Source organism: Oryctolagus cuniculus, chromosome 10 (assembly GCF_964237555.1).
Source record: "Oryctolagus cuniculus chromosome 10, mOryCun1.1, whole genome shotgun sequence".
In the NCBI taxonomy this organism is placed as follows: domain Eukaryota; kingdom Metazoa; phylum Chordata; class Mammalia; order Lagomorpha; family Leporidae; genus Oryctolagus; species Oryctolagus cuniculus.
This window is the reverse complement of record NC_091441.1, coordinates 98,115,149-98,136,576: the sequence shown is the minus strand read 5'-3', so window position 1 is coordinate 98,136,576 and position 21,428 is coordinate 98,115,149. Positions and strand designations below refer to the sequence as shown.

The following is a 21,428-nucleotide window of genomic DNA, read 5'->3' as shown; positions in this document are numbered from 1 at the left end:
GGGTCAAGGAAAACTTATTTTTCACCGGACTTCTTAACTAACTTCATGAAGGAAATTCTAAACTACTGCATTTTTCATTTGGCTAGGTATCAATTACATTTGTCATTTTTAGGAAGGCAGACAAAGAGGCAGACAAAGAGAGAGAGATCTCCCATTTATCTGCTGATTCACATCCTAAATGTCTGCAGCAGCTGGGGCTGGGCCAGGCCACAGCAGAACTAAGAACTATCCTCCATCAGCTCTCATGCACAGCTGGGGCAGGGACCCAGCTGCTCAGGCCACTACTTGCTGCCTCCCAAGGTGCATCCACAGGAAGCTCAAACAGAGCACAGCTGGGACCTGACCCCCGGGCACTCCAATATGGGGTAACAGCTTCCCAAATGGTAGCCTAACCGCTGGGCCAAGTGCCCAGCTCAGTGCTGAAAGTCAGTACAGGAGGCCGGCACTGTGGCGTAGCAGGTAAAGCTGCCACCATAGTGCCGGCATCCCAAATGGGCGCTAGTTCAAGTCCCGGCTGCTACACTCCGGATCCAGCTCTCTGCTATGGCCTGGGACAGCAGAAGAAGATGACCCAAGTCCTTGGGCCCCTGAACCCATGTAGGAGACCTGGAAGCAGCTCCTGGCTCCTGGCTTCAAATCAGCGCAGCTCCAGCCTTGCAGCCAACTGGGGAGTGAACCAGCGGATGGAAGACCTCTATTTGCCTTTTCTTCTCTCTCTGTGTAACTCTTTCAAATAAATAAATCTTAAAAAAAAAAAAAAATTAAAACAAAAACAACTCAATACAGGGACCAGGCTGTTGTGTAGCAGGTAAAATCACCGCCTCCAGTGCTGGCATCCCATATGGGTGCCGGTTCCAGTCCCTGCTACTCCATTTGTGATCCAGCTCCCTGCTAATGCACCTGGGAAAGCCACGGAGGATGGTCCAAGTGCTTGGGCCCATGCTCCAGCGTGGGAGACCCTGAAGAAGCTCCTGGTCTGATTTCAGCTTGGCCCAGCCCTGGCCATTGCAAACCAGCAGATGAAAAACCTCTCTCTTTCTCTAACTTAGCCTTTCAAACAAATTTTAAAAATAAAATAAATCTTTAAAAAACAAAAACCAGAAACTATTTTAAAAAAAGGTCAATACATATTACTGAATGATGTCCCTGAAAATATCCTATGGTACCTCAAGTATATGAGCTCCCTTCCTCCAATAGTAGCACTTTCCTTTCCCTCTTATGGCTAGTAATTAATTTTTTTGTTGTTTTTAAGATTTATTTTATTTATTTGAAAGAGTTACAGAGAGATTGCAACTATGATTGCAACAGCCAGAGCTGAGCAGATCCAAAGCCAGGAGCCAGGAGCTTCTTCCAGGTCTCCCACCCAGGTGCAGGGGCCCAAGGACTTGGACCATCTTCCACTGCTTTCTCAGGCCATAGCAGAGAGCTGGATGGGAAGTGGAGCAGCCAGGACTCAAATCAGCGCCCACATGGGATGCCAGCGCTACAGGCCGGGCTTTAATCCTCTGGGTTCCTGTGCTGGCCCCTAGGAAGTGATTTCTATATAGCAAACACAAAACCCTTCTGAGGACAGAAAAAAACTCCATCCAATATTTGGAGACAAGGAGGCAAGAACCTATGGCGACTCTTCCCAATACACGGAAAATATACTAGTGAAAGTCATCAGGAATTTCCAGCATAACCATGTGTGTGCTGGAGATTCCCTAACACTCCAACCAAAGGACAGGCATCATGTTACTTCCAGTGTGGACACTTTACCCAAGTATCGGTGGAAAGAGAAATTGTATCTACATCGCAAACCATAAAACAAAACGGAAAATAAGAAATTAGTGTAAAGGATACAATCTCAGTATTAATGATGACTTCCAGCCCATTCGGATGAAAAACGCCACTGATGTTCATGTTGAACTTGTCAAACTTGTGGATGGCCTGTGCAGAGCGGACATCCCAGAGGACGCCATCATTTAAGACAAGATCATCTGTAGGATTAAAGGTGGCACAGTTCCTCTTGTAGTTGTTAGCAAGATCTGGGTTAAACAGAGTCAACAGCTTGTTGCCAATCTGAATATCATAAATCTTTAGAGAAGAAGGGGTGGGAAGAGAAAAATCAGACCAAACCATCCACTGACAAATTTAAAGAGAAACTGTTAAATATCTCTCTCATGTATTCTAAATCCTTCCCACTGAAATTACAAAAGCTCTAATAGTGTAAAGTAACTGGAAAGTGGAAGATCCAATCCAAGCAAAGTTCAAGTACTTTGGTTCCCATTCAAGGCTTGAATACCCCCTTCCTATGATAGGAAAATGAAAAGTGAAACTGCATTAAAGATAAGAAAACTCTTCTTCCCTTTTCCCTTTTCAAGAAACAGAAAAATGTTTCTAAGATAAAAACTGAGAAATTCTCCATATGGATCAATCAATGATTACCCACAGAATACTCTCTAAGGGTCACTTTATAAAGAAAAACATCTAAGAAATACTCTTTTCTTCTTAAAACCTCCCAATATACCTATTTTAGTCCACCTACTAAGTTTCCAAAGGCTACAATGCACAACTCATGCAGAGACCAGATCTTTCCCATCAGTTTACAAGTGTGCTATAATATTTCCTATCTCTTTAAAAAAAAAAAAAAAAAAAAAAAAAAAAAAAAAACTCTTTTGATTTGGAAACAAATAAGGAAACACCACAAGGAAACAAACATCCAGATCATGGGACAAGACAACTAGCCTGGTCTCTTCAAAAGTCAGTGCCATGAGAACTGGAGAAAGGGTTCTTGGCTTTTAAAACATTAAACATAATAACCAAATGCAATATGTGAATCTTGGCTGGATCCTAGTTCAGGAAAAAAAAAAAAAACATATATGAAATCAAACACATCAAGAACACCTGGAAAAACTGGGCATGGACTGGATATTAGATGATATTTGAGAACTACTCTAATTTTCTTAATTTGGATATGTGACTATGTAATTAAATAGTTTTATTGTTAGAAGATACATGTTCAGGGACCGGCGCTGTGGCATAGCGGGTAAGACCGCCGCCTACAGTGCTGGCAACCCATATGGGCACCAGTTCAAATCCCGGCTGCTCCACTTCTGATCCAGGTCTCTGATATGGCCTGGGAAAGCAGTGGAAGAAAGCCCAAGTGCTTGGGCCCCTGCACACGCATGGGTGACCTGGAAGAAGCTCCTAGCTCTTGGCTTTGGATCGGTCCAGCTCCAGCTGTTGCAGCCATTTGGGGAATGAACCAGCAGATGGAAAGCTTCTCTCTCTGTCTTTGCCTCTCTGTAACTCTGCCTTTCAAATAAATAAAAATATTAAAAAAAAAGATGATGCATGTTCTGTAATGATGCTTGTAACTCACTTTCAAATTGAGAAAAACACATTCATAGAGAAAGTATGGAAAAATATTAAAGTGATGAATCTAGGTAGTGAACACATGTACCATTCTTTCCATATGATTTTAGTATGTTGTAACATTTTCAAATGAAAAGTTGAGGGAAATCCTCCCTTTACCATGCTAAATTCTCCCCTCAAGCTATTTATTACTCTACTTCTCTGCTTTGTATCCCAACAAAATAATTTAAAGGAACTAACTATACTCAGTGTGTCTATTTCACTCCTCCTATGAAACCACTCTAACCAAGATTTTGTCTGATCAGTGTACAGCCTATATTTTAAAGATTTATGTACTTATTTGAAAGGCAGAGCAAGAGAGACAAAGGGGGAGAGAATGATCTTCTATCCGTTGGTTTACTGCCCCAATGGCCACAACAGCCAGGTCTGGGCCAAGCTGAAGCCAGAACTCCACCCTGGTCTAATGAGTGACAGGGGTCCCAATATTTGGGCCATCACTGCTGCCTTCCCAGGCATATTAGTAGGAAGCTAAATGGGAAGCAGAGCAGCTAGGAGTTGAACTGCTACTCTGATATGGGATGCTGGCCTCCCAAGAAGCAGCCGAACCCACCGTACCACAGCCCAGGCCCCAGAACTATTATGTATAACTAAATATAGTTGTAACTATATAATAACCTCTATGTTGTTCAACGCTCCCACTCAGTTCTCATTCTTATATTCAACTCATCAGCAATTTCTGACTCAACTGATCAATCATTCCTCCAAACGCAGTCTTCCCTCGGCTTTTAGGTCTTTTTCCTGGGGTTTCCTTTTGACTTTCTGGTCACTCTCTCTGGTCTCCTCCCTAAGATCCTCCTTATTTGGCAACTTCTAAACACTGGCACATGCAAGTGCTGTCCCTACACCTCTCCTCTAGCCCCCTTAATCTCATCCAGGTTCACAGCTATAAATATTGATATAAGCACTACTCTCCTAATTTTAACCCCCATCCCAGACTTCTCAACTCCCCATCTGTACATTCAATTCCCAGTTAATGTCTAATAGAATCTCAAACTTCACATATCCAAAACCTCAGGACTACGGCCCATCATTTTTCAAGGCCTCTGCATGTCTGTCTGGATCATGCCCCATTATTCATGATACAATATCCTCCTGCCTGGAAGGTCTACTTTTGCTTCTCTCACAGAAACAAATCATGCTTTAGGTTTTCATATCCAGTCATATATCTTCTGCCACCCTCCAGTTGTCTTCACCTTCCTCAGAAGAAAAGCTAAAGGTCCCAACTACCTCCTCCACGATGCTACGGGATATGTACCCATCACTGACCTTAGCTCTTACCCTCTTCTGCCTCACAGCTCCCAAACAAGGCTGTTTCCTGGCTACTCCCTCTGCCTTAGAATGACACCTGCACGACAGTCACAAGTCCTTCAAGGGCTCTGCTTAAACAGTATCCAATCAGTGAAGCTAACAAAACAGTCCCTGACCACACTATCAAGCATTTCTTCCCTCTTACACTGCTTCTTTCTTTTCCTCTGCAGCAACCAACCATCTAACATGAGCCCAAAAATGCAGGGATTTTATCTCACCTAAAACTTGGTAAGAACTCAAAGATATCTGCTGTGCTAACAGCATCTTCCTCAAGCTGCAAGATTAAGTTCAGAGTCAATTATTTCATTTTTCCTATATAACTTAAAACTACTTTAATACACTTCTAGAGTTTAACTGGAAGGACTATCACTATAATTTCTAGATACCCACTAAGTCCTCACATTCAGTCCAGAATATTTCTGAATTAACAAATGAGCAAAGTGAGCGTGAAAGCAGAGGTTTCTCCAGCACTTACGTGGGCAATGTCTCCCTTCGTGCCTATGACTCGATCCTGAGAGTGCTTACTGAACTCAACATAGTGGTCTTCTGTGAAGGAATGCCTACGGACAAAAGCACTGAGAGGTCAAGATGTTCAAGACAGACTCCTGCACACACTGCAGCCTCTTAATGCCTTGGCTCCCACAGAGGAAACGCCTGTACAGTGAGATTAAAAACATTCCCTCCAGCAGTGTGTCTAAGCATACCCTGACAGGGATTCCTTGGTTGGAAAAATGACCATAGGGCACATGTGCCTTTGAAATACGAAAGATTAGAATGTAAATGGCCCATGTGAACTTGGCAAAGTATAAAGATGGCCATTTGGAGTTAAGTGAAGGATCTGCTGCCCAAATGGGCAAGCATATACTTTCCAGGAGCATCTAGAAATTAAAAGATAAAATTTTATTAAAACATAAGCCTAAAATGAAGAAGTTAACAATAACTTACAGCATCCTACTTCCCAAAAGGCCTCTAGTCCAACAAATAGATGGAGTATAAATTATATAAACAAAACACAGGAACACCAGACTACAAAAGCAGATACATACTTCATATCAAATACTGATTTCATTCCCCAAAGTGCAGACAAAGGCTGGCTCCAAGTAGCAGATGTCAGCAGCAAGGACCCGTCCTGAAAGAAGGAGGCCCAAGGAGGGTAAACGTGGGTTTATATACATGTAGATGTTGCTATCTACCATTAGTATTTTTAAAATATTTACATAAAAGCATTACTGGATTAAAGAGAAAAAGAACAACTTTCAGGAGCCAAGAAATAATCAGAAGTCACTAAGATTTAAATACATGTACCTGCAGTGTACTAGAAAATAAATTTAACAGCACATTAAATCCTTCTGAGCTCGTAACAAAAATATAATGGCTCCAAAGAAAAGAGGAAGAAAACTTGGAAAGACATCAAAGATAACCGGTTCTCTTGATACGGCACACTCCTCAGTTTCCCTTGGAGTCCAGTCGATTTCACCTAGACTTTAGAGGTAAGGATTCCTCACAAGAAACTCCAATAAAAGAGGAGTTCACCAACCCATCTTAGAAACGAGAGCATCCAGGAGGAAGGGACCCTCACCCTAGAAGGTTCAAGGTGTGTGATAGCCGAGTTGTGACAGTTGTAACTGGCCTCCTCCTGTCCACTAAACACATTATAGAGCTTCAGCTGCCCTGTGCAGGTGCCAAGCATCAGGAACCTCTCCCGTGCTGAGAACGCACAGCAGGTGAAGCCACTCTCATCTTCATTGGCTTCCCGGAACACTGAAATAGGACGGAATCTAAGCAAAACAAAAGAGAATCAGAGACATAGAATGTGCAGGGACTCAAAAAGAAAACTTGCTAGAAGGACTTAGGTTTGAATAGGTGTGAAATAAGTTCTTTAAAATATCACACTAACCTTCACTGGTTCATTTTCAATTTTAAATGAGAGAAAAGGACCTCCACTTACAAATTTAAATAACAAAAATTCCCACATTTAGGGGCCAGCACAGTGGATAAAGTCACCGCCTCCAGTGCCAGCATCCCATATAGATGCTGGTTCAAGTCCCAGCTGCTCCATTGCCAATCCAGCTCTCTGCTGCGGCCTGGGAAAGCAGAAGATGGCCCAACTCCTTGGGCCTCTGCACCTGCATGAGAGACCTGGAAGAAGCTCCTGGCTCTAGATCAGCCCAGCTCCAACTGGGGCCATTTGAGAAGTGAACCAATGGATAGAAGAACTCTCACTACCTCTGCCTCTCTGTAACTCTTTCAAATAAATAAATAAATCTTAAAAAAAAAAAAAAATCCCACGTTTAAAACTGTGATCCCTTTCCATGAGACTTTTAAGGAATCACAATGTTCAAGGAGGCATCTGATGCAGCTGGTAACATGCTGTTCAGGATGCTCACATTCCGTATCAGAATGCCTGGCTGAAGTCCTGACTTTGATTCCAATTCAACTTCTTTCTACAGATCGCTGCCCCAACAAGTGAGATCAAGATTGAGCTCCTGGCTCCTGACTTCGGTCTGGCCCAGCCCCCGCTGTTGCAGGCATTTGAGGACTAAACCAATAGATGGATCTGTTTCTGTCTGCTTTTCAAATAAAAAGAAAATTAGTATTTTAAAAAATTCACATCAGAAGGCATTTTGGACCAGCACAAAACGAGCTAAGATCCTGGTTAGGGAGCATGGGCTCTCCAGTGGTAACACATTATTCAAGTATTGCCACTAATGACATAAGGACTCTGGTAAACAAAAGGTGACACACACTGCTTATGTACTGATGTGACAAGGAATGGCATTTCAGACCAGGAAATGGCTGACTGGACTAATCACTCTATGCAGACATCACCCCAATACTCTGATTTAAATAATTTAAATAATTCCAATTCCCAGGATGGGAGAGGGCCTCTTCTTACCTGCTAAAGATAAGGTGCCTATCAAAGCATCCACCATCTACCCCTCCATACTTTGGAAATGATGCCCTGCGGTTTAGCCGTGAGGTAAAGTTTATTGGCGCTTGCCGCCTCTGTTTTGGCTCAGGACACTGGTGAGGAGTAAAGAGAGAGAAAGGTGGGCAAGTAGCAACTGGGTTCTTGCATCGAGCATGTTGCTCTCTAAGAAACTCTGTGATGATACTGTCCAGCGTAGGCGGGGAAGGAAGATGTCTGTCCAGCTGCTTTTTTATGGCTGGGCTTTGGCTGTAGGCGCCATGGTCCGACTTTTGCCGCAACACTCTGATTTTCCTGCCATTGCAAGGTGATGGCCTCTCTCTGATAAAACTGATCCTACCAATCAAAGGGGAGTTGCCTGCATAAGATGGGCCAGGCAAAGCTAGTGAACCCTGAGGGGGCCGTGGCTGAGGATGAACAGCGGGGGCAGAGGGGGCAGAGGCACCCACGGCAGCATGGCTGCCCAGTCGAGTTGCAATGCCATTGGCAATTCGAGGGGTTCGGGGAAGAGAGACAGGTGAAGCAGCAGCAGTTACTGGGGTGAAGGCAGAAGAATGGGAGGCAGCAGTCATGGGCAGGTCGGCCTCTTTCGTCAGCACCGTCGCTGTTTCTCCAAGCCCTTTAGAAATGAGATGGTTTCGTATCAACAGAAGTAGCTCTTTCTCAGGGAAGGAGATCCTTGACTGGGCGACAACATCTGCCTTCTGCAGTCGTGCTAGGGACACATCAGTGCCAATGAGGAGCGGCTTTCCTGACACCCGTTCAATGAGCTCAGCTGCATATTTGCAGAACTTGACGTGGTCACTGCGCTTGTCCTGTAGCACGGGCTCCTTCATCAGCTGCTGGATCTGGCAGCTGCTGAAAAGGGGCAGTTTGCTGATGATCTGCCGGACAGTGCTACTGCGAGACAGGCCCACCAGGGCCTTGCAGGCCAGGGCACGGATCTGGTCTGCATCGGTGATGGGCATCTTAATGGACAGCAATGACAAGAGAACCTTGATGCCATTGTTGGACTGGACCACATTCCACATCTTGGCCAGGGTATGCTCGCTGCTTTTGGGGGTCTGAGGCAGCTTTCTCCGAGGAGTTCCAGAGATAAATTTGCCAATACTGGATATTCGGTTATCTGGGCCACACACACAATTGATGATAATTTGAAGTGCTGACTTCTGAATTTCAGCATCATGGATAAAGAACTCACCCTCAGCCACTCCCAAAATAATGCTGATACCTAATGGAAGGAAAAACTCGCATCAATCCTTGTAAAATTCATGACTGATTTCAATGGTTTCAGACTCAAAATGTGGCATTCTAATCATTCTCTTCTACTTTTAAAGAAGAAACCACCTCACTTCTTTTAAAAAGTATAAGGAGCTGTTTGCATAAAATACAATTAGTTCTTCAAGTATGTAGCTTTATGATACAATATCTCCTATATAGTTACTAGTAGTTATACAGAAATTATTAAGGTTCATTTTTCCTAGATTAAGAGGAGTCAAAGTAAGTTAAAATCTTCAGCAGGAAAGAAGAAAGCCCTCGGCTTGGCTGCCAGGGGACCATTTCTACCTTTCCCACAACACACTAAGAAAGTTAAACCAAGCTCCTGCACCTTGGGCTTTGTCCCCAGACTGAAGCAACCAGGATGTACAGTCCCAATACTTCCCATGCCCACCTCAGCAGCACCCCTGATCTTAATAAACTGTATCTCAAAGTCTATTTACCTTGTGTGTGATTTTTACCCATTTTCAGCTGCCTGCCAGTCACTGTTTTTGTTTTCTTAAATATTCACGTTGCTTAAGTTTTTACTATCTACCCAAAAGCATTTTCCCATAAATCTTCTTTATATTGCATAAATCTTCATATTTCAAGACTCTGTAAAGGGGCCGCTGCTGTGGCAGGTAAGCCACTGCCTGCAGTTCCAGCATCCCATACGGGTGCCAGTTCAAGACCTGGCTGTGCCACTTCCAATCCAGCTCTCTGCTTTGGTCTGGGAAAGCAGTAGAAGGGGAACCAAGTCCTTGGACTCTTGCACCCACAAGGGAGACCTGGAAGAAGCTCCTGACTTTGGATGGGCCCAGCTCCGGCCATTACAACCGCCTCTCTATAACTCTGCCTTCCCAATAAACAAATGAATCTTTGAAAGAAAAAAAGACTCTGTAGAGTACACAGTTTTCAGGAATACAGAAAACAAATTTACTTGCATGATTCCCTTACAAGAAACCTGTGTGGCACCACCAACAAGAAAAATATAAGGTATCCTCCTCCCCTACCGTCTGGTTCTCATATCCCCCCATCAGTTCAAGTAAATAACTAGGACCACAGCAGCAAAGGAAAACAAACCCAGACAAAGGAAAAAAAAAAAATGGCAAGGGACAACCTACCCACAGTGGAGACGGTAGAGCCAGCTTCGTCCAACACATCCACTGATTCTGCCAACTGAAGCTGGATTTTTGGCACCACAGTAAGAATAGCCAGGACATCCAAAGCAAAGCGCACAGTATCATTCCTGGACAGGAAGAAGAATTAATCAAAAGGAAACTAAAATACAGCCATAAGAAAAAAGGGAAAAAAAAAAAAAAACAGCTTACAAAAAGAGAGAGATACTCATAAAATAGGTCAAAACCGCTACCTATGTGGTTCTATCCCTAGTCACAGCACTGAGAGGAGATTTTTAAGTCACCATGACATTAGTTCGAAAAAACATAGTGATAAAACTTTTACCTCAATCTGCTGAGATTAAAAACCCTACTCAATGCTAGTGAGGATATATACAGACAAAAGTTCCCAAACTTGGTAGGAATAGAAATTAAGATATTCTCTGTAGAAACTTATCTGGAAATGAGAAAGATTCTTAAAATGTCCATAACTGGGGCCAGCACTTTGGCCTAACAGGTTAGGCTGCGATGTGCGGCGCTGGCTGCCCACATTATGTACCAGCTGCTCCACTTCCAATCCAGCTCCCCACCAGTATGCCTGTGAAAGCAGCAGAGGATGGCCCAAGTGCTTGGGCCCCTCTGACTCTATGCAGAAAGACCTGGAGGAGGCTCCTCGCTATGGCCTGGCCGTTGCAGCCATATGGAGAGTGTATCAGCAGATGGAATACCCCTCTGTCTCTCCCTCTCTATGGTTCTTTCAAATAAATAAATAAATCACCTTTTTAAAAAAAAAGTACAAACATGCATTTATGTATTAAGATGTCTACTACCACATTTAAAACAGTAAAGGAATTAGGAAACTGTGCATAGACACAGGAATACATGTGTTACAATACAGTACATTCATATGATAAACTACTCTGCTGCCACTGACAGTTTTCAAAATATTCTAAATAGCAAGGAAAAAGCTGAAGATATAATAATAAAACAGAAAAAATAAGATATAAAATTAAAAATATGACAACATCAAGAATTCACAGGCAGGCAGAAAAATTAAAGCTGCCATATACCGCTGGTAGAAGAAAATGGTATGATCATTTTACACTTTGGCGATACCCAATAAATGCAGATCCCACACCTAGGTTATACACATCATATCCTCAAGAGAGATTCCAAAAGGAAGTCACAGTACCATTTGTGAGCACAAATAAAAAAAGAAAAAGACATTTAATGTTCATCAGCAGGGGGACACTGCAATAAAGAAACACAGTAGTTTCTGTTAACTACCAACATGCATAAATCTCAGAAACAAAAATGGAAAAAACAAAAGCTGCAAAAGATGCACATGATATTCACCTAATTTAGAAACTTACAAAGCATAACTATATTATCAGTTATAGACATGCAGCTATATATGAATAAAAACATAAACAGAGAGAATATATTCCAAATTCTCAAGACTTATTACTCGAGGCAGGCAAACAAAGGGAACTAAGGAAGAGGCAAATATGGCAATAAACCAACCCTGGCCACACAGTAGTTGCTATATTTGCCATATCATTCTTTGCACCTCTGTATTATGGAATATTTCATTAAAAAGATGAATTTGATAAAATACTACAATTATGTGTAATTTAGACATTATGGCATAGTCATTAAGAAGGATCTTCATTTCTCTTTGCAATGTAAGGCTCTAGTGAAGCAGAAAGAAGTATTTATTTTGTTTATAAAAATAAGATTTTTAAATCAATAAACCAATTTACCAGTCAGAAATATATTTTAAATAAAAATCTTTTAAAATGTATTTACATCCTTCCTAGTTATTTTTTTAAGCTTTCATCATTTTTTAAAGTGGCTCTCCAAGTAAATGTAATAACCTACTTTTCAGCAGCTAAAACTGTGGATCTATAAGTGTAGTTAGGGGAACTGGGAGGTCTCCAGGACCCTATGATGTCAAGTTATTTTCATCTCTCACTCTCATTCTCTCACAAGTGCATAGTAAAATCATCCAGAGGCTATGTAATAGGTGACGTCACAAAAGATTGAGTAACAAAGCAGATATGAGATATAAAGCCAAACATTTTTTAAAACTCGCTAAAATCATCTGGTTTTATTTTGAAATTTTTTAATTAAAAATGCTAACTAACATGCTACACGTTGACATTATTTTTAAACAGCTTTATATTTTCTATTTTAATTTCTAAAACAGTAAACATCAACAGATAAAACACAAAAACAACAATTTTTATGGTAAAGGGTTCCTGAGACCAGAAAATTTGACAACAGCTACTCCAAAAGTACCTCACTAGATTTAATATACTGGGATATACTAAACAAGCCATAGTCACCCTAAATAAGCCTCTCTCATCTTTATAGCAGTAGCTACAGAGAGAAAGAAGGTCAAAAACTATTGCTGATCAATTTTGTCACATTATTTTTTTTTACATCATCTTCAAACAGAACCCACCCAGCCTCTTGATTACCCAACTGCCCTTTTATGAGCCTTACCTGTTCGGCATGCTAAATGCTTTTAAATGAACTGTAAATATTCAGCACTGTGATAAATTCCAAGACAAAAAAGTCTATGCCAAAGTAAAATTAACATTCTATATGGTTGTCAAGTAATAATAAGAAATTTAGGCCGGTGCCGCGGCTCACTAGGCTAATCCTCCGCCTAGTGGCGCCGGCACACCGGGTTCTAGTCCCGGTCAGGGCGCCGGATTCTGTCCCGGTTGCCCCTCTTCCAGGCCAGCCCTCTGCTGTGGCCAGGGAGTGCAGTGGAGGATGGCCCAGGTGCTTGGGCCCTGCACCCCATGGGAGACCAGGAAAAGCACCTGGCTCCTGGCTCCTGCCATCGGATCAGCACGGTGCGCCGGCCGCAGCGCGCCGACCGCGGCGGCCATTGGAGGGTGAACCAACGGCAAAGGAAGACCTTTCTCTCTGTCTCTCTCACTGTCCACTCTGTCAAAAAAAAAAAAGTCTAAGTACTAAAGAATACTGTACTAAAGAATACTGCATTTCAGTCTCAAAAAAGGACTTCAGGGGCCGGCACTGTGGCTTGCAGTGCCAGCATCCCATAGGGCACCAGTTAGAGTCCCAGTTGTTCCATTTCCGATCCAGCTCTCTGCCATGGCCTGGGAAAGCAGCGAAGGATGGCCCAAGTCCTCAGGCCCCTGCACCCATGTTGGAGAGGAGGAAGCTCCTGTCTCCTGGCTTCAGGTTGGCGCAGCCCCAGCCATTGTAGCCAACTGGGGAGTGAACCAGCAGATGGAAGACCTCTATCTGCCTCTCCTTCTTTGTGTAAGTCTGACTTTCAAATAAATGAATAAATCTTTAAAAAAAAAAAAAAAAAAACAGGACTTCAACTCCAACTCTGCAGCTATAGCCATGTAAACAATGTAACTTCTCTGAGGGTAGAGATGTTCATCACTGCCTACTGAGCAATATTCACAATCACTGAAATTATATAAAAAAGCACTCTATAAATTAAAATGTTTTCATGCTTAATCTACTTTCTCAGATAAAAGTCCAAAACTCAATTCAACAGAAGTTTATCATACACAATGTGCAAACCAACATCAACTTTAGCAAAAGCAGTAAGCAGGACTGAACTTCATCTGAAACCTCCCTCTGGTCCCACCTTGCATAATAGGTCTTCCAATTGCAGGCAATAGAAATAAGCTGCAACAAGAGTTGCACACAAGACAGTTTGAGGAAGACTTCAGCTGGTTCCCAGTATAGCTGTGCTGGGCCATATTCTATCAAAAACTCCATCATCTCCACAATCTGTTCATGGGTATATGAACATGCCTAAAAGGAGAGAAATTTATTTATTATTATCATATTTAACTCTTATCTCCCACCCACTATCTTGAACTTCATTGGTCAACAAGTTTGATTTTAACTTAAAGAATTTTTATTTTTTGAAAGCCAGCATTACACAGAGAAAGAAGAAGAGACAGAGACAGAGAGAGAGGTATTCCATCCACTGGTTCACTCTCCAATTGGCTGCAATGCCACAGCTGGGCCAGGCCAAAGAGCCTGGAGCTTCTTCCAGATTTCCCATGTGAGTACAGGACCCCAAGCACTTGGGCTATCTTCCATTACCTTCCCAGGCCATAGCAGAGAGCTGGATCAGAAGTACAGCGGTCAGGATTACAACTGGCACCCATATGTGATGGCAGCACTGCAGGGCTTTACCTGAGCAGAGCTTTACCTGCTATGTCACAATACAGGCCATAGTCAACAAGTTTTAGTAACAAAGCTCAGGGGCCAGCATTCTGGTCTAGCAGGTAAAGCTGCCATCTACAATGCCAGCATCCCACATGGGTGCCAGTTTAACTTCCATGGTTGAAGTTCCACTTCTGATCCAACTCTCTGTTAATGCACCTGGAAAAGCAGGGGAGGATGGCCCAAGTACCTGGGCCCCTGCACCCAAATGGGAGATCCGGAAGAAGCTCCTGGCTTCGAACTGGCGCAGTTCCAGCCATCTCAGCCATTTGGGGAATGAATCAGCAGATGGAAGATCTCTCTATGTCTCTCTCTCTCCCTAACTCTGGCTTTCAAGTAAATAAATAAATCTTTTAAAAAAAAATCCTAGGTAATAACAGCTTTCAAATTCCACAATTCTTGAGTAAATATTCTTTAGATGAAATGACTATTTACTGTTTCACCTTTTGTTTGTAGTATTTATAACTAGACACAATATATTTTGTCATAAAAACATACAAAAGATTCCTTTGTGCATGTATTTCACAGCCTAAGAAGATAAAGTACCTCCATATAATGATAGCTTTCAATTTTTCATTTCTAAAACATGTAGACACTGATCTTATTAAATAAGCTGGATCAGAAGCAGAAGAGCCTGGACTCAAATTGGCACTCTGATACAGAATGCCAGCATCACAAGGGCTGGCTTAACCTACTGCACTACAGCACCAGTCCCAATGCTAAAATGATAGAAAAGTCATTATAGACACATCTTTCAGAAAAGAAATTCTGCGCAGCAAAATGCAGGATATTTAGTACTTATCTTAAAAGAAAGCTATCATATGCATACTTCATTTCATCTTTTGGTTCTAGAATCCCAAAGAAGTAGCAACTTAAAACTGGAAGCAAACTAAGTCTTTGAAGTTCGTCTATTGTGTCCACTTTCAGTTTTTATGTTTCCAGACAGCACAAGTACAACCCAACAATGTGCATCTCAAAAGAGACTCCCCAGATCTGATTGCGAGTTTTAGGCCCAAAATGCAACATGGACTGGAGTATTAAAGAACTTTTCCTTTTAAGACTACATCTCGGGCCGCCGCCGCGGCTCACTGGGCTAATCCTCCCCCTTGCGGCGCCGGCACACCGGGTTCTAGTCCCGGTCGGGACGCCGGATTCTGTCCCGGTTGCCCCTCTTCCAGGCCAGCTCTCTGCTGTGGCCCGGGAGTGCAGTGGAGGATGGCCCAAGTCCTTGGGCCCTGCACCCCATGGGAGACCAGGATAAGTACCTGGCTCCTGCCATCGGATCAGTGTGGTGCGCTGGCCGCGGCGGCCATTGGAAGGTGAACCAACAGCAAAAGGAAGACCTTTCTCTCTGTCTCTCTCTCACTGTCCACCTGCCTGTCAAAAACAAAATTTGTAAAAAAAAAAAAAAAAAAAAAGACTACATCTCAGCCGGCACTGCAGCTCACTTGGCTAATCCTCCGCCTGCAGCTCCGGCACCCAAGGTTCTAGTCCCAGTCGGGGCGCCGGTTCTGTCCCGGTTGCTCCTCTTCCAGTCCAGCTCTCTGCTGTGGCCCGGGAAGGCAGTGGAGGATGGCCCAAGTGCTTGGGGCCCAGCACCCGCATAGGAGACCAGGAGGAAGCACCTGGCTCCTGGCTTCGGATCAGCGCAGTGCCGGCCGCAGCAGCCATTTGGGTGGTGAACCAAAGGAAAAGGAAGACCTTTCTCTTTCTATTTCTCTCTCATTGTCTAACTCTGCCTGTCAAATAAATAAATAAAATAAAAATTAAAAAAAAAAAAAGACTACATCTTCTCACCTTGTATGGGGGTTGAGGGTGAACAAGAATGCCACCCTCAGTCCTCTGAAGCGACTGCTTCACTTGTTCCAATTTAATGGCCAGGTGAGCTTCAAAGTACTTGCGCAAGGCCATGCAGGTATGTTTCCCAGTTTGGCGGCTAGCAAATATTTCATCATCACTCAGAAGTGCACCTTGATCTTCCAAATTTAGAATCTCCAAAGTACTGATCTATTAACAAGCAGAAAAAAATTAGGAGGAACCAGTAGGAGGGAAAAATAAAATTAAAAAAAGTGGTAAATTTTCATGCTCAACAGGACTGACAAAGTATTTCTATGTTTACAGCCATATGAAATCAAAACACTAAACCCATTTCAAAAAAAAAGTGACAGAGCTTTTAATTATGTTGAAAAAACATACAGGTATAAACCTGTGGCTTTTAGAAAGGTCAAAATTATTCAGAGCAATTCCTCATACAGCTATAACCAAGGCAAGTCCAATGGCCAGAGTCCTTCAACCATTGAATAGAGGCAGGAAAGACTTTACACAAAGAGTAACAGCAAAACTCCTCCAATCGAAAGCTTCCTCTCTCCAAAGAAGTGCTGCTAAAGGGCAGCCAAGACGAGCAATGCTCCTACTCACAAGTGCAAAGAAGCCACTGAAAGAACCTCACCAAGTTCACCAGCCGACGAAGACCATCATAGCGGTCAAAGAGCTCCAAGACAGCTCGAAATGAGAAACAAATTGAGAAAAACATGGTAGCATGGCAGCATCCTGAGGCATGAGAACACTCCATTAACCACAGGGTATAGTTTACCACATCAGATAGAACGTTGTGTGGATGCATGCAAACCTGCAAAACAGTGAAATAAAATAATTTTTTAAAAATTTTGGACAAAGGAGCCTTAGGAAAAGAACAAAAACTCTGCAGACTAAAAGGATCATACCTAGTCAAGTCATTCTTGAAGTTTAAGTTATAATTTTAGAACATAATCCATTCCAAATCTGAAAACTAAATAAATTCAAACTGTACTTACTGAGCTGTCAACAGGTATTTCAATCATTTAATGCTCTTGGTGATTGTGTCACATAGGTACTGGATTCCCATTTAACATGAGAGACGTCCCTCAAGGTCATGAAAGTGGCTGGGTCTACTGATACAAAGTCTGCAAGTTTAGTATTAACTCTTTCACTCGCACACTCTGTGCGTTAGCGAATGAGCTGTAAAGCACTCCCCAGGTTTGCCTAATACTTTTTTCTGTATCTTAGCCATAATTAATTTTTTATGTACGAGTACACATACAGATTTCCTATTTTCAGAAGGCTACCTATCACTGTATAATGCTAAACTCAAGAAAAGAAAAAAGTTAAAATAAAAATTGGGTATCTTACTAATAAAGTGTAGCTCAAGAAGAAACTGCCAGGGCAAGCACTGTGAACACCAGGTTAAGCCACCCCTGAGAATGCCTGCATCACACATCAAAATGCTTGATTCCAGTCCTAACTACTACACTTCCTCCAATCTGGCTTACTGCTAACGCACCTGGGAAGCACTGGGAAGCACTGGGAAGCACTGGGAAGCACTGGGAAGGCTCAAGTACTTGAGTTCCTGACACCCACAAGATAGAGTCTGATGGAGCTCCTGGCTCCTGGCTTCAGTGTGACCCAGCACTAGCTATTGAGAACATTTAGGGAATTAACTAGCTGATAGGAAATGCAAACTATCTTTCTCTCTCTGCATCATTCTGCCTTTCAAATAAATAAAGCTTAAAAAAAAAAAAAAAAAAAGGGAGAAACTACCAGCTTCACTCTTCACCAGAAAAATATCAGGAAAATGTTCCAGGCACAGAAATGAAAACAGTTCCCTAGTGATGTGCAAGGGACCATCATTTTTCAAATGTATAATCCACTTACATTTTTTAAAAAACTCACTACATGGGGCCGGCGCTGTGACACAGCAGATTAAAGCCCCAATCTGCAGTGCCAGCATCCCATATGGGTGCCAGTTCAAGTACCAGCTACTCCACTTCCAATCCAGCTCCCTGCTAGTGTGCCTGGGAAGCTCCTGGCTCCTGGCTTCAAATGGGCTCAGCTCTGACTGCTGCAGACATTTGGGAAGTGAACCAGCAGATGGATCTCTCTCTCTCTCTCTCTCTCTCTCTACCTCTACCCCTACCCCTCTGTAACTCTTTCAAATAAATAAAATAAATCTTAAAAAAAAAAAAATCACTACATATAAAAAGGGTCTTAACTGGAAAAACAGAAGAACCAAATGCAGAATCACTTCAACCCTGAGAACAGTTCGGAAGATTTAATTATATCCGTCACAAACTGTTAATACATACCAGGCAGTCTATTGCTTTTACAATAGATTGACTCAAAGATATAAAATATTAACTCCACTGAATGACATCTGAAAAGTAGCTGTAGACTAATCTTAATGCCTGAGAACTGCCAAAAACTAAAGTCCTTAGACTCCAATTCATCCTGTATTTTTCCATAGAATCAGAAAAAAAAAAAAAAAAAAAAAAAAAACACTAGATCATTGTCTACATAAAATTTTTGTATTTGGAATGCTTTGTGAAAATCATTCATGTACCTTGCTTCTTTCATTAGAACTTACTTCTTCAACTATACTTTTCTTCTTATCCAAAAGTTGTTCTGTGAATGCACTTGTTTTTTAGTTTGAGAGACAAAGAACTCTCATTCCATTGGTTCACTCCTAAATGTCCACAACAGCGGGGGTCGGAAAAGGGGCTGGCCAGGACCAGTGCCAGGAGCCAGGACACAGGGGATTCAATCCAGGTCTCTCATGTGGGTGGCAGAAACTCAATTACTTAAGCCATCACCTGCTGCCTCCCAGGTTCTACACTAGCAGGAAGCTGGACTAGGGAGCCAAGACTCCAAACTCAGGCAGTCTAGTGTGGAATAAAGGTATTCTAACCTGCAACTTATCAGCTAAGCCAAACATTCATTCCATAAATGTGTTCTTTTCTTTTAAATTTAAAAGGCAGAGGCCTGCGCCGTGCCTCACTTGATTACTCCTCCGCCTGCGGCGCCGACATCCCATATGGATGCCGGGTTCTAGTCCCAGTTGCTCCTCTTCCAGTCCAGCTCTCTGCTGTGGCCCGGAAGGACAGCGGAGGATGGCCCAAGTGCTTGGGTCCCTGCATCCACAGGGGAGACTAGGAGGAAGCACCCTGCTCCTGGCTTCGGATCGGCGCAGCACCAGCCGTAGTGACCATTAAGGGAGTGAACCAATGGAAGGAAGACCTTTCTCTCTCTCTGTTTATAACTCTGTCTCTCCCTCTCTCTCTAACTCTGCCTGGCAAAAAAATTTAAAAAAAAAAAGTGTTAAATTTAAAGGGCAGAGAGACAGAAACAAAGAAACAGATGGAGAGAGATCTTCCATCTGCTAATTCACTTCCCAAAAAGACTACAAGAGCCAAGAATGAGCCAGGCTGAAACCAGCGCCCAGAGCACAATTCAGGTCTGTTAAATAGGTGGCCAGGTCCCAAGTACTGCAGCCAAAATCTGCTGCCTCCAGAGGTGTGCATTAGCAGGAAGCTGCACTGAAAGCAGAACTGGGGTGGAACTTTGGTCCAGGGAATCAGGCTGCCACCTACAACACCAATATCTCCCATATAAACGCTGATTTGAGTCCCAGCTATCATGCTTACAATGCAGCTCCCTGCTAATGAGCCTGGGAAAGCAGCAGAGATGGTGCAAGTGCTTGGCCCTTGCCACCCACATGGGAGACCTGAATGAAGCTTCTGGATCCTGGCTTCTGCCTGGCTCAGCCCTAGCCATTGTGGCCTTTTGGGAAGTGAACCAGCAGATGGAAAATCTCTCTATAACCCTGACTATGAATGAAAGCAGAGCATCCAAGACTCAAACCAGTCACTCCAATATGCAATACAGGTATCCCAAGTGGTGACTTATCCAAGGTACCAAACGGCTTTGTGAATGTACTTCTTTTAAAGAGACTATTCTTGGGCCGGTGCTGTGGTATAGCAGGTAAAGCCACCACCTGCAGTGCTGGCACTCCATATGGGCACCGGGTTCTAGTTCCGGCTGCTCCACTTCCAATCCAGCTCTCTGCTGTGGCCTGGGAAAGCAGCAGAAGGTGGCCCAAGTCCTTGGGCCCCTGCATCCAGATGGGAAACCCAGAATAAGCTCCTGGCTCCAGATTCGCACAGCTCCAGCTGTTGCAGCCACCTGGGGAGTGAACCAGCATATGGAAGATCTATTTATCTCTCTCTCTCTGCCTCAGCCTAACTCTGTGTTTCAAATAAATAAATACATCTTTAAAAAAAAAAAAAAGGGGGAGAGAGACTATTTTCCACCCAGTCTCATTCCCATACATCCAGCTGGACTGGACTTACTCTTTCCATGGCGTCCTGGTTGTAAGACAGGTAATACAAGCACATGGATACACCAGTTGCAGCCATAGACGGTCGAGGAATTTCCAGCAATTTCTGTACTCCACCATGAGCAACAAATTCTGTGGCAAATTTGTTATGGAGCAGGAGAGATGCTAAGTGCTGAACAATAAGGACACAAGTTACCATCAAACAATCCAGAAAAAAAAAAAAAAAACTTACCTCTTGACACAATATTAAGCTGCTAAATGCAAGAGTTCTCTAAGTAGACAACTACCTCCTTACAAAAGAACAAAGCCAATATTGGTTAGACAAAAAGCATCTAACAATTAAGATTCCAACAGTTTCAAAGAAGGTAAAAAACCAAGAAATGAAAAATACTGCTGTGATTTTATTAGTACTTAGCTTCCCCAAATGAACTGCTGCTAACCCTCTCTATTATAATCAGCTCTATGTTCTAGCTTTGGGTCAGTTAATGAAACCTCAAAATTTGCCTTCTTTTAAATTGATTCTCAATATATTTCCAAAGAACAATCTTGAACAAATTTTTCAAAAGTAGTAAACTTTAAAAACTAATCAATGCATTTTAAATATATCCTTAAAAGTTTTCTATGTTTTGCTAACTTCCCATTTAATTCCCACTAGTTTCTTTGGGTGGACCTAATCTCCTGCACCACTTTAATGTATAACACAAAATGACTCTGAACCCAGGCCAATGAGGACAGGCCCCCAGGAGAGCTAGAGCCATTCTTCCTGTGTCCCATGCCAAGGTGTCTTCCAGGGACAAACAACAAAGATTTGCAATCACATGGTTTGATAGCCATACAGATCTCTCCAAGTTCAATGGCAAAAACAGCAGGTAAATACCCTCTTTAGAATTTCTCTCTAAACCCAGACTCTGGCTGATCCTCATACACAATTCATGTCCCTTCCCTCGTATTTTTTGGTCTAACACAGCCTTTTACTCTTTGACCTAGTCCTTCCCCAAGAAGCAGCTAAACCAATTATGCC

General features: G+C 42.7%; 1 protein-coding gene across 6 annotated transcripts in view; it reads right to left on the bottom strand.

Annotated features, from left to right (window-relative positions):
* DCAF1 (DDB1 and CUL4 associated factor 1) overlaps nucleotides 1-21,428 on the bottom strand; it is an 88,606-nt gene that overhangs the window by 19,409 nt on the left and 47,769 nt on the right. For all 6 annotated transcript variants that reach the window (XM_008260723.4, XM_051852378.2, XM_070050759.1 and 3 more), the window contains 10 exons: nucleotides 20,421-20,579; nucleotides 16,709-16,888; nucleotides 16,057-16,266; nucleotides 13,670-13,839; nucleotides 10,036-10,160; nucleotides 7,622-8,885; nucleotides 6,305-6,503; nucleotides 5,772-5,854; nucleotides 5,201-5,285; nucleotides 1,843-2,076 (listed from right to left, as the gene is read on the bottom strand). In XM_008260723.4, the coding sequence (XP_008258945.1) occupies nucleotides 1,843-2,076; nucleotides 5,201-5,285; nucleotides 5,772-5,854; nucleotides 6,305-6,503; nucleotides 7,622-8,885; nucleotides 10,036-10,160; nucleotides 13,670-13,839; nucleotides 16,057-16,266; nucleotides 16,709-16,888; nucleotides 20,421-20,579 (2,709 nt within the window). The remainder of the gene's footprint in view (nucleotides 1-1,842; nucleotides 2,077-5,200; nucleotides 5,286-5,771; nucleotides 5,855-6,304; nucleotides 6,504-7,621; nucleotides 8,886-10,035; nucleotides 10,161-13,669; nucleotides 13,840-16,056; nucleotides 16,267-16,708; nucleotides 16,889-20,420; nucleotides 20,580-21,428) is intronic.